Source organism: Suricata suricatta, chromosome 5 (genome assembly GCF_006229205.1).
Source record: "Suricata suricatta isolate VVHF042 chromosome 5, meerkat_22Aug2017_6uvM2_HiC, whole genome shotgun sequence".
Classification (NCBI taxonomy): domain Eukaryota; kingdom Metazoa; phylum Chordata; class Mammalia; order Carnivora; family Herpestidae; genus Suricata; species Suricata suricatta.
The window spans coordinates 123,986,886-124,004,628 of NC_043704.1; the positions used below are offsets into that span (position 1 = coordinate 123,986,886).

General features: G+C 37.1%; 1 protein-coding gene across 4 annotated transcripts in view; it reads left to right on the top strand.

Moving 5' to 3' along the window:
• Positions 1 to 17,743, top strand: part of STAG1 (stromal antigen 1) — a 422,258-nt gene that overhangs the window by 255,398 nt on the left and 149,117 nt on the right. For all 4 annotated transcript variants that reach the window (XM_029940222.1, XM_029940221.1, XM_029940223.1 and 1 more), the window contains 2 exons: positions 13,610 to 13,761; positions 15,846 to 15,919. In XM_029940222.1, coding sequence (XP_029796082.1) covers positions 13,610 to 13,761; positions 15,846 to 15,919 — 226 coding nt within the window. The remainder of the gene's footprint in view (positions 1 to 13,609; positions 13,762 to 15,845; positions 15,920 to 17,743) is intronic.

Sequence of the window (17,743 nt, forward strand, 5' to 3'; positions counted from 1 at the left end):
TACTTAGTGTATGTATTTAAGTGCTCTCATGTTGAGGGCACAAATATTTATAATTGTTAAATCTTCTTGATAGACTCCACAGTTTAATGAATTATAAGGGTATAATACCCTTCTTCATCTGTTACATTCTTTGGTTTAAAACCTGGTTGTTCGCATATAAGTTTGGCTACTCAGGCTTTCTTTTGGCATTCATTAGCATTATATCTGGTTTTTCATCCCTTCACTTTCAATCTGCAGATATATTTAGGTCTAAAATGAGTCTCTTGTAGGCAGCATATAGAAGGAAGGGTCCTTTTTTTTTTTAATCCATTCTAAATACTCTTTGTGTTTTGATTGGACCTCTTAGTCCATTTACATTCAGAGTGATCATTGAAAGGTATGAATTTAGTGCCATTATGCTACCTGTAAAGTTGGTGTTTCTGGTGATGTTTTCTGTTTCTTCCTAGTCTTTGTTCCTTTTTGGTCTCTTTTCCCTGACTCAAGGAGTCCCCTTCAGTATTTCTTGCCCGGCTAGTTTAGTGGTCAAGAACTCCTTCGTTTTTTGTCTGGGAAACTGTCCTTCTACCCTGAACAGTAGCCTTGCTGGATCAAATATTCTTGGCTGCATACTTTTCCCATTTAGCATGTTGACTATATCATGCTACTTCCCTCTGGCCTGACAATTTTCTGTGGACAGATCTGTGAACCTGATCTGTCTTCCCTTGTATGTTTACAGCTTTTTTCTCCTTTCCTCATTCAGGATTCTTTCCTTGACTCTCTTTTTTAAATTTGACTGTAATATGTCTTGGTGATGGCAGTTTTTGTTGAATTTAATGGGACGTCTCTGTGCTTCTTGTTTTTTGATGTCTGTTTCTTTCCCCAGATTAGTGAGGTTTTCAGCTATAATTTGCTTAAATAAACCTTCTGCTCCTTTTTTTCTCTTCTTCTTTTGGAACTTCTGTGATACAAATGTTATAATGCTTTAAGGAGTCACTGAGTTCCCTGAGTCTATATTTGTGATTCAATTTCTTTCCTTCTTTATCAGTTTTATTCCATAATTTTTATCTTTTGTATCACTGATTTGTTACTCTACTTCATTGATCCTCATTAGCATTGAATTAATTTGGTTTTGCATTGTGGTTATAAAATTTCTTTATATCTGCCTGACTACTTTTTAGTTGTTTTATCTCTGCAGTAAAGGATTCTGTAGTGTCTTGCTGTGTTTTTCTCAAGCCCAGCTAGTAGCCTGAAGATAACTGTTTTAAATTCTGGTTCAGATAGATACTTGGATCTGTATTGATTAAATCCTTTGCTGTGACTACTTCTTTTCTTTCTTTTGGGGTTAATTCCTCCTTCTTGTCATTTTGTCTAGGTTACGTTTTGCGTTTGACTGTTAGGATTGACTGTTGTACTCCTCCAAGTAATGGCTATATTCAAAAGAGGTTCCTCCTCCCACTCCCAGGAAAGGAAGCTAGATTCTAGGTGTGTTTTGGTCAGCTTGTTAAAAGAAGCTACATCTGAGGGAAAGCGGGGGAGAAAGAAGACAGTTCCTATTTTCCTTAGAGCTGAAGCTTTTCCAATACTGTATGATCAGTAGACTTGGTGCGTGCAAGGGGTTTGTGCTGGGGAGTTTTATTTCAATGAGTTGGCTGACACAATGGTGGGAGCTGGCAAATTTGAAATCTGTATAGGACAGCAAACTAGAAAGAGGTTGGAGTTGTACAGCCCTGAGACAGAATTTGCTTCTCCAGGAAACCTTCGTTTTTTTCTTCTTAAGGTGTTCAGCTGACTACATGAAACCCACCACCTTATTGAGGGTATCTCCTCTACTTAAAACTGGCTGATGTGGCTATTAACTATATCTACGAAATACCTTCGCAGTAACATCTGAATTAGTATTTGAGTAAATAACAAGATACTGTATCCTAGCCAGGTTGTTATATAAGAGTGACCATTACATCTTCCCTTGTTTCCTAATACCTTTCTTCCTACATTCCCAATACTCTCCTTTTCTTTACAGCAAATCTCAATTATTTATGTTCACTGTCTTGTCTTAATTCTTTTTAAACACTCCAGTCAGATTTCTGTTTCTGCCACTATAGTGTTTCTACTCTTGTTATTCAGCAGTTACCTCTTTATTGTCCAAATCATTGGGAAACTCCCAGGTATCATCTTTCTCTTCAGTAGACATAGCTACTACTTCCTTCTTGAGTCATCATCTTCACTTGTTCTCTGGAATACACAATGTCGTAGTGGATCTTAGAAAGCTAAACTGAATTATCTCAGAACTCAGTCTTCAGATCTTTTTTTTTTTGTCTTTATTCACTCCTTAGTGAATAAAGTGAAAACCAATTCCATAATTTTATTATTTTTGTCAAAAAATAATGAGTGGAAAAAGTAATATAGTCACATGATTTAAAATTCAAAATAAAAGAAATATATGGTAAAATGTCATTTTTTTCACCCATGGCTCCAAGCCATCAAATTCTCTTCCTTGAAAGCAACGAAAGTTGTCAGTCTCATAAATTTTTTTCCAAAGATTATGAATATAATAACACATACATATTCATTGAGAGACAGTATGATATAGTTCTTAAGAACTTGGACAGTGGAGTATAACTCCCTGTAATCAAATCTGTCTCTGCCAGTTGCTTGCTATGTAACTGGCAAGTCGCTTAGCTGATCTTGGTCTCTGTTTTCTCCTGTGTACAAAATGAATAATTATAATATACTTACTTGATTGAATTGTGAAGTATAAATGACTAAGTATGTGTAAAAGAGCTTAGAAGAGTGATTGGCACATAAAAATAAATAACATTCCTTTTTTCATAAATGATACATTTGTATACATTCTGACGGGCCTCTCGCCCTTTTTTTTCATCAACAAATATCTTGGTAGGCTTCTCTTTTCAGCACATAAATCATGCCTCATTTTTCTTAAAAATTGTTTAACGTTATTCATCTTTGAAAGAACATTATTCATCTTTGAGAGACAGAGAGAGACAGAGCATGAGCAGGAGAGGGGCAGAGAGAGAGAGAGTCACTGAGTCCAAAGCAGGCTCCATCCTCTAAGCTGTCAGCACAGAACTGGACACGGGGCTCAAATCCATGAACCTCGAGATCATGTCCTGAGCCAAAGTTGGGTGCTCAGTCAACTGTGCCACCCAGGTGCCCCCTCATGCCTTATTTTTCTATTGGCTGAATAGTTATTCATTGGATGGATGTGTTGTTTTATTTTATGACTCTAAATTGCAGTATCTTTGATGATGACTTCAAATATAAATCTACTTAGATACCTAATAAGCACAGAGCTTTCTAATTACCCCTGCCTTTTCTTTTGATCTTATTTTCCTACATTATAATTTATAATACTATATAGCTAAATCTTCAGAATCTCTCTACTTATTGATGATGCTTTACTTCAAGCCAGCATTGTTGCACTGAGCTGCTGAAAGCCAACAACTTGAGAATCATTATTCCAGACTTTTGGCAAAATATTTTCAACTCTCAATGTTGTCCTATTTAGTCTTACTTCTTCCACTTCTACTCTTCTATAATCTGTTCACACAGCAGTTTTAAATGTAAATCAAACTATTTCCCACCCATATCTTATTTTCCAATGGGTATTATTAACTCCTTTAGATTTAATTTTTAAGAATTCCTAAGAATTCCAACTAGATTCTGGTCGAACTCTTGTAAACTGGCCTCTTGATTTCTTTCTTAACCTTACCACCTGCCTCTGTTTCAGCCACATTAAATACCTTGCTCTTTTATTAGTGCCTAATAGCAGTTTATCTTAATAACTTTTGGACTTTTTTACTCCTTCTCCCTGAAATAGTATTCTGTCATATAGTCATATGCTCATTCCCTCACTTAATGCTCAGATGTGAACTCTGCAGAGAGGGCTTCCTGCCTGACTACCCTTTTCACCATACTTTTAAAGAAAAGATTCTGTATTTTTCTGTATAGATTTTTTATTAACTGGCATATGTTTTTCATTTGTATATTCTGTATTTATGATGTTCACTAAACTAGAATTTAATAATCATGAGGATAGAAACTCTATTTCATTCACTTTTATACTTCTAGTATGTGACAGAATAGTGCTTAAGTACATACTGAGTTGATAGGTGAATGAGGAATCACTAAATAAGTTTTTATTGAACGCTGTGGTATACGGCTATATTTTAAATTACCAGTCTGTCACAAACTAATACTTTTGTAAAATGCAAGCAAATGAAGTATGTGTTTCTTAGTGTCATATTGTTATTAGAGTCAATAGATATCAGATCACTGTCACATTGTTAAAAAAAATTTCTGACAGCTTACTTTCAAATTGTACTGATAATCATCTGTTAATAAATCATTTGTGGTCAGCACCTATTTGCAGACCATACTGTGAGTAGCACAGCACTAAAACAAGTTTGCCATTCTATAGCCAGCAGTTAAAATTTGAAAGCTAAATGAAGTATTCTTCTCTTTAGTAAACAAGGAGAGTCTACTTCAAAGCCAGTGTCACAGAACCAGGCTGAATTCCTATAGTATTACTAATTTATAATATAATTCCTTTAGTAATACTAGTGAAATTTAATTAGTGCTCACTCCAAGTAGGAATGAGTCTTTTTCATGGGACTCAGCCAGACATCACATTCCCCATGTTGTGTCTCTGTCATTATATTAGCAGTCTCTCTTCACTAGCCTTTATTTGCTAATTCTTGGCATGTGAAATAAAAATTTCAGTTGAAATTTATGTTTTACAGATCAGTAAGCAATTTATCTTAGTAATTACTGTTATATCCTTTCTGTGAAAATGCATTGATCATTTGCATTATGTTTATACATCTAGGATGGGAAGAGGATCATTACACAGGGACAGTTGGCTAGTGGGTCCTAGGTTCACAAGGAGATACGTATCTAAAACCAAAAGTCATTAAATTGAAGAAAATTTGTGTCTCAGTTTCCACTAGTGAATTCCAGCCAGGGTTGGTGTTAATTTTAAACCTTTCCAACTTTTTGATGTATAAGTTATTTTGTTATGGGGATCTGGAGGTATATACTGAATTAAAGGTCTATTGAGGAGGAGGTAGGCAAGATGGCGGAGAAGTAGGGAACATTGTTACCTCCACATGCCTGCAAACATCAAACTGAGAGGAATTAAAAGCCACAACTTTCTGATCTCCAGGAGTGGAGGTGTGCACACAGACCCCTTATTGATATCAGCCTCACCGATGCCTGAGTGAGTGAGTGAAAACTTGGAACTGATACTCTGAGGGAGGGAGCACCAGCTCAAAGCAGAGCTAGGAAAGAGAGTGCCCAGAGACTAATCCCTGGGCCTCAGAAAATGTGGGTCTAGAGGCTGCACAACACCATGCAGGCTCGCGAGCACACAGGACGGCCATGCAGGTTGGCACAGAATTTTGAGAGCTGCCTGCAAGCTGGCCATACTGCGCTAGATGGCTAGATGGCAGCGCAAGATGCCGGTGCGAACCGGCCTCCAGGGAGGTTCAGAGCCAAGGGGAAGAAGAGAGACTGAAGGGAGACCTTAGCCTGAGGCTTCGCAGAGACAAATTTCCCATTCGCAGGTGCTGGATGCACAGAGAGAAATCCAACCCCCTCAGTGGGCTTGCAGTCCGGTGGGCCCGGTAGCCCCCAGAACTCTGGTGGAGCCAGGGAAAGGCTAGCTCTCCAGTCCCCCTGTGCAATCCCGACCAGAAAGCCGCCTGGCTGCCAGAGGTTATTTTAAGGGTGGTGGAAACTTGTAATGTGGGTGGACTAGGATTTGAAGGCTTAGCGTACCTTAGAAAACCAAAAGAATTTGACCCACCCGTGGCAGGGGGAGGTTGGACTCAAAAGGGTGGCTGGCAACGCAGGGTCTGAAAGGGACTTGAGGTGCCGCCATTCTTCTCCCACATCCACTAAGGTGGGGCCTCAGAGACCAGGCCCAGAGACCCAACATACTTATATTGAACCACGCCCATCTGTGCTGGAGAGCTGGATTCTTCTCTTCATACTATTTTTTTGTATTTTTTCTTTTTCTTTTCAATTTTTTCTATCCTAATTATTTTTAATTTTTAAGATTCTATGATTTTTTCCCTTGTTTTTTCATTTCTATTTTCCTGTTTTATCCTTCTCTCCCTTTTCCCCTGGAGTCTGGGAAAGACGAACATTTAACACTGCTGTGATTAGGTCAACCCTTACCATCCAGATATTTTTTTGCTTATCTCATCCCTACCTTTATTCTCCGCAAGTTTTAGGATCTCAGACTGTCCTTTATCTCTGGCTGTTTCTGTGTCCCCAGTTTCTTTTTCTTTCTCCTTTCCTGTCCTCTTTTCTTTACTGCTCCCTTTTTTTTTCCTTTTTCCATTTGGTTTGCTTGTTTACTAGATCTGTCAGTGCGTTTGTGTACTTTTATTCCCTTTGTGTTTGTCTGTTTTCCTTTTCAAGGCTACCTCAAAAAACAGGCCAAAGCACACATAGTGGAAAGTCTCAAATATCACTGAGTAAGGAAATATATTAATTATAAGCACAATAAGAGAAATTGAGAGACACTATTAAAAGAACATCTCCTGAAATGACAAGCCCTGGACAGTCAAAGAGCCTCCTTTAATAGAGTAGTACTAACAGGTGCACAGTGCAGAAAGAGCTTTTAAAACTGATGAGACAGAAAGCTAGCCAAAATGATGAAACAAAAGAACTCTCCTCTAAAGAAATTCCAGAAAGAAACCAGAGCCACAGAACTGCTCAAAACAGACACAAGCAGCATAACTGAACAAGAATTTAGAACGATTATCATAAAATTAATCGCTGGGCTTGAAAAAAGCATAGAAGCTGTCAAGAAGATATTGATATAAATACTAGGAACCTTCAAAATAGCTGTGACAAGTTAGAAAAGGCTATAAATGAGGTGAATAGTAAGATGGAGGCTGCCAATGCATGGATTGAAGAAGCAGAGAGGAGAATAGGTGAACTAGAAGACACAGTTATAGCAAAGGAAGAAGCTGAGAAGAAGTGAGAGAAATTGATACAGGAGTACAAAAGGAGAATCAGAGACCTGAGTGATGCAATCAAATGGAACAATATCCATATCATAGGAGTTCCCGAAGAGGAAGAAAGAGAAAAAGGTTGTGAAGGGGTGTTGGACCAAATTATATACAAAAATTTCCCTAATCTAGGGAAAGAGAAAGACCTTGAAGTTCAAGAAACATACCGAACTCCCCTAAGACGTAATGTAAACCAACCTTCAGCATGACATATCATAGTGAAACTGTCAAAATATAAAGACATTTCTTAAAGCAGCTAGGGATAAAAGGTACAAAGAGAAACCTATCAGAGTGGTTACAGACCTGTCTACTGAAACTTGGCAGGCCAGGAAGGAATGGCAGGAAATCTTCAATGTGATGAACAGAAGAAGTATGCAACCAAGAATTCTTTATCCAGCGAGCCTGTCATTCAAAATAGGAGAGATAAAAGTTTACCCAAATAAAAGTTGAGAGAATTCATCACCACCAAACAAGCCCTACAAGAAATCCTAAGAGGGACTCTATGAGGTAAATGTAGCACGGAATATAAGGTACCAGAGACATCACTACAAACATGCATTCTATATAGGCAACACAATGAATCTGAATCCACATTTTTCATTAATAACAATGAAAGTAAATGGACTGAATGCTCCAGTCAGATTACACAGGGTAGCAGAATGGATCAAAAACCAAAACCCATCTATTTGCTGTCTACAAGAAACTCACCTTAGATCTGAAGACACCTCCAGATGGAAAGTAAGGGGATGGAGAAATATCTACCATGTGACTGGACGCCAAAGAAAGCTGGAGTAGCCATACTTATATTGGACAAACTGGACTTTAAAGTAAAGGCAGTAACAAAAGTTGAAGAAGAACATTATTTAATAATTACAGGGTCTCTACCTCAGGAAGAGCTAACAATTATAAACATCTATGCACCGAATTGGGGAGCTCCCAAATATATAAAACAACTAATCACAAACAGAAGCAGTCTTATTAATAAGAATGTGCTAATTGCAGGGGACTTTACTACCCCACTTACAACAATGGATAGTTCAACCAGACCAAAAAAATCACTAAATAAACAATGGACCTGAATGACACATTGGAACAGATGGAATTAATAGATATATTTAGAACTCTGCATCCTGACGCTATGGAATTCACTTTCTTCTCGAGTGCACATGGCACATTCTCCAAGATTGATCACATACTGGGTCATAAAGCAGCCCTCCATAAATATAAAAGAACTGAGATCATACCATGCACACTTTCAGATCACAATGCTATGAAACTTGAAATCAACCACAGGAAAATGACTGAAAACCTCCAAAAGTGTGGAGGGTAAAAACTACCCTACTGATGAATGACTGGACAAACCAGGCAATTAGAGAGGAAATTAAAAAATATATGGAAACAAATGAAAACGAAAATACAACAATCCAAACTCTCTGGGACGCAGCAAGGCCAGTCCAAAAAGGAAAGGTCATTGCAACCCAGGCCTATTTCAACAAACTAGAAAAAGCATAAACTCAAAAACTAACTGAGTACCTAAGGAAACTAGAAAGGGAGCAACAAGAGCACCCCAATCCCTGCAAAAGAAGACAAATAATAAAGATTAAGGCAGATATAAACAATATAAAATCCAAAATAACAGTTGAACATATCAGTGAAACCAAGAGTTGGTTTTTTGAAAAAATAAAATTGATAAGCCTCTAGGTCCTCAGAAAGAAGAGAGAGAACACTCAGATAGACAAAATCATGGAAAGAATGGAATATGGCCATTTGTAGCAAAGTGGATGGACCTCGATGTCATGCTAAGCAAAATAAGTCACGCGGAGGACAGACACCATATTTTTGCACTCATAGGTCTAACAGGAGAACAGGAGAAACCTAATGGAGGACCATGGGAGGGGAAGAGGGAAAGAGAGTTGGGGGGAGAGAGGGATGCAAAACCTGAGAGACTATTGAATACTGAAAATGAACCGAGGTTTGGAGGGAGAGGGGGAGGGGGGGAAAAAAGAAAAATTAAAAGCAACGGCAATTGTATTTAAAGAAGGTATATAAAACATATATACTCTTTTGTCCACACACAAAAAAAGAAATGGAAAAAATAGACAAAATCATGAAGGAAAATGGACCTATTATATTAGATCCCTCAGAAATACAAGCAACCATCAGAGATTCCTATGAAAAATTATATGCCAACAAACTGGCAATCTAGAAGAAATAGACAAATTCCTAAATGAACATGCACTACCAAAATTCAAACGGAAGAGACAGAAAATATGAACAGACCCCATAACCAGTGAAGAAATTGAATCAGTTATCAAAAATCTCCCAACGAATAGAAGCCCAGGGCCAGATGCATTCCCAGGGGAGTTCTACCAGACATTTAAAGCAGAGTTAACACTGATTCTTCTCAAGTTATTTCAAAAAATGGAAATGGAAGAAAGACTTCCAGACTCATTCTACGAAGCACATATCACTTTGATTCCTGAGCCAGACAGAGACCCAACAAAAGAGAACTACAGGCCAATATCCTTAATGAGTACAGATGCAGAAATACTCAACAAGATACTAGCAAATCAAATTCAACGTCATATAAAAAGAATTCTCCATTATGATCAAGTGGGATTTATTCCTGGGTTACAAGGCTGGTTCAGTATTTGCAAATCCATCTGTGTGATACATCACATTAACAAAAGAAAGGATAAAAACTATATGATTCTGTCAATAGATGCAGAAAAAGCATTTGACAAAATACAACATTCTTCTTAATAAAAACCCTCGGGAAAGTCGGAATAGAAGAAACTAACTTAAACATCATAAAAGCCATTTATGAAAAGCCCACAGCTAATGTTATCCTCGGTGGGGTAAAACTGAGAGCTTTCCACCTAAAATCAGGGACACGACAGGGATGTCCACTCTCACACTGTTGTTTAACATAGTGCTGGAAGTCCTAGCATCAGCAACAGGACAACAAAAGGTAATAAAAGGCATCAGAATCGGCAAAGAAGAAGTCAAACTTTGACTTCGCAGATGACATGATAATCTACATGGAAAACCCAGCAGACTCCACCAGAAGCCTTCTAGAACTGATCCATGAATTCAGTAATGTTGCAGGGTACAAAATCAACGTACCGATATCGGTTGCATTCTTATACACCAAAAATGAAGCAACGGAAAGAGAAATCATGAAACTGATCCCATTCACAATTGCACTAAAAAAGATAAAATACCTAGGAATAAATCTAAGCAAAGATGTAAAAGACCTGTATGCTGAAAACTATCTATAGAAGATTTATGAAGGAAATTGAAGAAGACACAAAGAAATGGAAAAACATTCCATGCTCATGGATTGGAAGAATAAACATTGTGAAAATGTCATTATTACCCAAAGCAATTCACACATTCAATGCAATCCCCATCAAAGTTGCACCAACATTCTTCTTAAAGCTAGAACAAACTATCTTAAAATTCGTATGGAACCAAAAAAGGCCCTGAATAGCCAAAGTAATATTGAAGAAGAAAACCAAAATAGGAGGCATCAGAATCCCAGATTTTAGCCTCTACTACAAAGCTGTCCTCATCAAGACAGTATGGTATTGGCAGAAAAAGAGACACATGGAACAGTGGAATAGAATAGAGAGCCCAGAACTGGACCCACAAGTGTATGGCCAACTAATCTTTGACAAAACAGGAAAGAGAATCCATTGGAAAAAAGACAGTCTCTTCAACAAATGGTGTTGGGAGAGCTGGCCAGTAACACATAGAAGAATGACATTAGACCCCTTTCTTACACCATTCACAAAAATAAACTCAAAATGGATAAAGGACCTGAATGTGAGACAGGAAACCGTAAAAACCCTAGAGGAGAAAGCAGGAAGCAGCCTCCTTGACCTCAATCGAAGCAATTTCCTCCTCGACCCATCCCCAACAGCAACGGAATCAAGAACAAAAATGAACTATTGGGACCTCATGAAGATAAAAAGCTTCTGCACTGCAAAGGAAACAATCAAAAAGACTAATAGGCAACTGACAGAATTGGAAAAGATAGTGGCAACTGGCATATTAGGTGAAGGGCTAGTATTCAGAATCTTACAAGCAACTCACTAAACTCCATACCCAAAAAACAAATAACGCAGTGAAGAAATGGGCAGAAGATCTGATCAGACATTTCTCCAAAGAGGACATCTGGATGAGCAACAGGCACATGAAACAATGCTCAGCCTTACTCATCATCAGGGAAATACAAATCAAAACCACACTGAGTTACCACCTCACCCTGGTCAGAGTGGCTACAATGAACAAATCAAGAGACTATAGATGCTGGTGAGGATGTAGAGAAACGGTGCAGGCACCCTCTTACACTGTTGGTGGGAATGTAGTAAACTGGTGCAGCTGCTCTGGAAAACAGTATGGTGGTTTCTCAAAAAACTATCCGTAGAACTCCCCTGTGACCCAGCAATAGCACTGTTAGGGATTTACCCAAAGTATACAGAAGTGCTAATGCATGGGACCACATGTACCCCAATGTTCATAGCAGCACTTTCTACAATAGCCAAATCATGGAAAGAGTTTAAATGTCCATCACCTGATGAATGGATCAAGAAGATGTGGTATATATGCACAATGGAGTACTACATGGCCATGAGAAAGAATGAAATCTGGCCATTTGTAGCAAAGTGGATGGACCTCGAGGGTGTCATGCTAAGTGAAATAAGTCCGGCAGAGGACAGATACCATATGATTCCACTCATAGGTCTAATAGGAGTAACCTAACAGAGGACCATAGGGAGGGGAAGGGGGAAAGAGAGTTGGGGAGAGAGAGGGACACAAATCATGAGAGACTTTTGAATACTGATAACGACTCGAGGATTGAAGAGGGAGGGGGAGGAGGGTGATGGTCCTGCAGGGGCGGCACTTGTGTGGAGAAGCACTGAGTGTTATATGAAAACCAATTTGACAATAAACTTATTAAATAAAAATAAAGGTCTATTGGTATGATTTTGTATGCTCAGGACAAAGTCTATTACACTGTTATTCATAACTTGGGCAGTGTGAATGCCCCAGATCCCTCTTGTCTTGGAGGTATTCTCCTTTTTTATACGGACAAATTTAAAAAGTACTTTTAGGCATGCCTGGTGGCTTAGTCGGTTTAGCATCCAACTTCAGCTCAGGTCATGATTTGCAGCCCTATATCAGGCTCTGTGCTGAAGCTCGGAACCTGCAACCTGCTTGGATTCTGTTTCTCCCTCTCTCTATGCCCCTTCCGTACTTTGTTCTGTCTCTCGCTCTCTCTCATAAGTACATTTAAAATAAAAAGTACTTTTTAACTTTCACAGTGTCATCAGATACCCTGACAGTACGTAAAATATTGTAAAATCACTAGCTGGTATTCTTTGAAACACAAGAATATTTCTCAACTTACTGTTTTGAGACACTATATCTTAGGAAATAAATATTTTCATTAAATGTATTTCTAATTAGTCACTAACTTAAATATATTTGTTTACATCTTGTCTTATATTTTAGCTTAAAGGCAGCAATCATAATTAACATGGAGTTGCCAAAATGCAGAAAGAGTTTCAGGTGTGTGTGTGTGTTTGTGTGTGTGTGTGTGTGTGTGTGTGTGTGTGTGTGTGTAGATAATAGATGTGTTTAATTAAAGGGAAATAGTAAGTTTTAAGAGAAATGCATGCTCATATACAGTTATGGATATGTGTGCATATAAGTGGATCAGTATTCCAAAACACTGATGGGTTCATATTTTAAACTATAGTTTTTTAAACTTAAGTCTTAAAATTTCATACTTGTAGATGAATAACCTAGAAGGAAGAAAAGGAAGTTAATTTACCAGTATGAACTCTTATTCCTTTGCTTATATTTTTCTGTACTATCACCATTTCAGTAATGAAAATAAATAAGAATAGAGGAATGGTTAAGGTTTATGTTATACCTGTTTTTCAGATGACTTGAAACAAAAGTTTGAAAATATTTATAGATTTACAAATTCAAGTGAACATTTAAAAGTACCTTAACACTGTTGAGTAAAATAGGTCAATCAGCAGTTTATGGGATACATTTTTCATCAAAGAGTTAGGTAGGATTTTTATTTTAGTGTTTGGAGGTTATGCTATTCACTGAGAGAACAAAGCCTCTTTGTGGGTAAAAGGTCATAAATTGATTGTAAATATCTAAGGCATCTTTGAAGTGTCTAAGTAAAGAAGCAATTAATTAATGAAGCAATTGTATATATAGAAGTCATGGACAGAAGAAAAACCTAATATGCGTATTTGAGGGTAGGGAAGAGGGGGTGTTATATCCTTCCTGTTGATAATTAGGATGGGGCTTTTTTAAAGGAGGAAATGTTGTGAACTAAGCTATAGAGACAGTGAGACACAGAAAATTATGTTGCAGCCTAAGATCATGACTTTATTTCTATGAAATTAAGTTTTCTTTTTTTTATTTCTTATGCCAGAGCTGTAAAACATAGAAACTGACTAGTTTCCGTCCTCCATCCCCATTTCCATTATATATTTGTAATCTTACAGATGACAGTCTGATTAATAGGAGAAAACCGTAATCTTTTTTTTATTTCATAGCCATGAAGCTCATGACTGCGTTGGTGAATGTTGCCTTAAACCTCAGTATTCATCAGGATAATACACAAAGACAATATGAAGCTGAGAGAAATAAAATGATTGGGAAGAGAGCCAATGAAAGGTTGGAGTTACTTCTTCAGAAACGGAAAGAGGTAAGTTTCATATTATCTGTAAAAAGATGTGATTTTTGGCTTTTTTTTTTTTTTTTTGGATAGGGCTGCATGTGTCTGTGTGTTTGAGAGAAACAGAGGGACAGGGAGAGAGCAAGTGTGTATGTATTTTAAAATTTATTGGATAGATTATGTGACCTCAAACTTTTCAAATTAAACTGGAATGTTCAGCCACTGATTATCTGAGTGCTGTCTGATGTCTGAAGAGAATCTAAAACAATCCTACATTTGAAAGAAGGTAGTCTAGGGGTTAGGTAACTCCGAAAAATTATCAGGCTGTGAATTCAGAAAGCATGATAAACACTAAGGTCAGAGCTGGGGGCCAGCAAAGACTGCTTCTTAGCTGAGAAATAAGGCATTTCTGTGAATACAGTTAGTCCCAGTTTTACACTGAAATTTTCATATATATATATCTTGAAAGTGTTTTAAACTGGATTTTTAGTAGGTAACATTTTTATTTACCCAGTAGTAAATCAGATTTTAAATATACAGTATTTTAACTTGAAAACAGAATAATACCACTTGCTACAAGTAAGTTACCAATGAATAATGGGTTACAACAGGCAACAGGAAACAACAAACTAATTTTAAATTATTCCCCATGCTGTATCAGCATGCCCGCTGGGGCTGCTATAACAGATACCAACAGACTATGTGGCTTGAAGTTGAAGGTAACTCCAATTTCTCAATGACTCGTGTGTGTGTGTGTGTGTGTGTGTGTCTCTAAATTTCTGCTTTCTATAAAGACACCAGTCATAATGGATTCGGGGTCCACCTTACTCTAGAATGACCCCCATCTGTTTTGTTTTTACGTTTATTTATTACTGAGAGATGTGAGACACAAAGCACGAATGGGGGAGGGGCAGAGAGAGAAGGAGACACAGAATCCAAAGCAGCCTCTAGGCTCTGAGCAAGATGTCAGCACAGAGCCTGAGGTGGGGCCTGAACCCATGAACTGTGAAATCATGACCTGAGCTGAAGTCGGACGTTCAACCGACTAAGCCACCCAGGCACCCCTACAATGACCCCATCTTAACTAATTATATCTGCCACAGTCCTGTTTTCAAATAAAGGTTTAAAGTACTGGGGCATTAGGACTTCAGTATATGAATTTCTGAGGAACACAGTTAAAATCATAGCACATACAATATTTGAAGTATTGTGAAAGTAAATTTTGGAACTGTGCATCAGTAAGTACTATTAACCAAACTGTATGCCTCTTACAAATTAATTTTTTATGTAATAAATGCAGCAAAGTAAACCTGAAATGAAGCATACAGTAAAAGAGTAAGTGTGAAGGAATTTTATTCTCACATTCTTGTATATAATAAAAGCAAATATTTCACTTACTACATAACAGATTATAATAAGAAATATCACTTGGAATGTAATTTTGTATAAGTGCTTTTGTTCCTGTTGAACAGTAAATAAGCTCAAACCTTTACTATGATTAATAGTATTGCCTGAATTTTATATCATTACTAGACTATTTTATTTTGTTGCTGCGTTCCACCACTAATGGCGAGGATCCCTCCATTCTTCTATTATGCCTTCTATGTTGGGAACTTGGCCTAGTCTCAGTTACGGGCTAAACAGATGCAGAGTAGTATTTGGATACTTTAGGTCGAATAAGAAGTTTCTTTTACAGTGGCAAATATCATAATCAAGAGGATGGCTTGTTTCCAAGAGAGGCAAAACAAGCCAGGGGCATGACTTTGTTGGAAGAGGAATAGAAATTGAAGCTTCTTTAAATAAGAAAGAAAGACAGAAATTGAGGCTTCTTTTCAAAGCAGGTAGTATTTTGGAGATTGGAATCTAGCCACATTTAGCCACACCACTTTTTGTTGTGTATGTATGTGTAGAGAGACACAAAGAGGTTCTAAATCAGTGTAGTAAAGCTTTTTAAGTAATGCAACAGCACTGGTAATTTCAAACATGTGATGCACAATAAGTAAGAAAAAAGATTGATAATTACCCAGAATGATAATAACTGGGAATTAAAAATAACTGGAACTATTCATTTTAAATATTATGATCAGGATTTAATTTTTTGTTTTTCATTTCAGCTACAGGAAAACCAGGATGAAATTGAAAATATGATGAACTCTATTTTTAAGGGTATATTTGTTCATAGATACCGGTAAGGAATTTTAAAAAGCACTTAGATTTTTAACTTAAATAATTTAATGTTTCTTTGAAGTCCTAGGTAATTATAAAAATATGAAACCCTATTTGTTTTGGTTTTTTTGGAAAAACAGCCTTGGCTCTCAAAGCTAAATAAATGTCATACTACTGTTGTGATTTTTGTTAAGTTTGTTTATTTTGAGAGACACAGAAAGCACGAGTAGGGAAGGGGCAGAGAGAGAGAATCTGAAGTAGGCTCTGCACTGTCAGCATGGAGCCCGATGTGGGGCTCAAACAAACCATGAGATCGTAACCTGAGTCAAATGCCCTGCTTCCTGCCCTGTGATACTCCTCTTGTTTCACAGTCATATTAACCAATAGTGTTTTAAAAATACATCTTTGAAGATGGGAGAAAAGTTGACAAAAAGGGCACCTCTGTAAATAATCAACAGCTCTTCATTACCTCATCTATACACATGAAAATAGAAGCAAAGTATTTTTGTTGTGCTCTATTGCAACCAGTTTCATCTTTCTGTAAACTTTTAAATTACTGACTAGATTATTAAACAGCAAATTTCACAGAGAATTAATGAATCATATACAATAATTTGTTACCTTCTTTTAATTAGGCATGTTGTGGTATATTTAGGTAGATAGACACAGATAATAGAAGCACCGTTTTTAGACACATTTTAGACTTTTAATTGGCCAGTTAATTTAAAAAGCTAGTTAAAACAGGGAAATCCATTAAAAAAAAAAAGGAAATGTAGCTTCGATATTTTAACTTAAACATTTTGTTTTAATCCAAAGTATAAAAAGAACTTTTGATCTTCTTGGTATTTTTTTTTAAAGTTTATTTATTTATTTGAGAGAGAGAGAGAGACCACACCTGTGTGAGAGAGGGGCAGAGCGAGAGGGAAACAGAGAATCCCAAATAGGTTTCATGCACAGCGTGGAGCCTGATGTAGGACTTAATCCCACAAACCATGCGATAAGATATGAAAACAACCTATAGATGGATGAATGGATAAAGAAATTGTATATATACAATGGAATATTATTTAGCTGTTAAAAATAATGAAATCTTGTAATTTGAAACAACATGGATGGACATCAAGAGCATTATGCTAAGTGTATTAATTAAGTCAGAGAAGGACAAATACTGTGGTTTATATGTGGAATCTAAAAACAATAACAACAACAAACTGATAGATAAAGAAAACAGATTGGTGGTTGCCAGAGGCAGGATGGGTGGGGAAAATGGGTGAAGGAGGTCAAAAAGTAAAAAGGATAAAAAAAGATGCATCAGAAGATAGCTTACTGTTGTTACCTTGTAACTTGTGACTATCTGCTGTATTATTAGGATATTTAGTCAGGTTTCATAAATTTGCACCTAACTTCCCTAATGGATTAATAGAGCTTTTAGAAGAAACCTAGAAGATAAAACTGGCACTGGGAAGGGGTGCCTGGGTCACTCAGTCAGTTAAGCATCTGACTTGGTTTTGGCTTCGGTCCTGATCTCATGGTTCATGAGATCAAGCCCTTTGTCAGGCTCTGCACAGAGCTCACTTGGGATTCTCTCTCTCCCTCTCTCTCTGCCCTTTCTGTGCTCATGCTGTCTCTCTCAAAATAAATAAACATTTTTTTAAAGCACACTGGGAAAATGTGTTTAATAGCTGATTAAAAAAATACTAAGAGAAACTGTATAGCCTGACAGGGACACACATCCTAAAGTTGGAGATGTTTGGGATTTGGGAAATTAGACCAATTGATTTAAAAAAAAAAACCACCTGTCTTTTAAAGAAACTTAAAAATAAGAAAACAAAATTGTTTATATTTA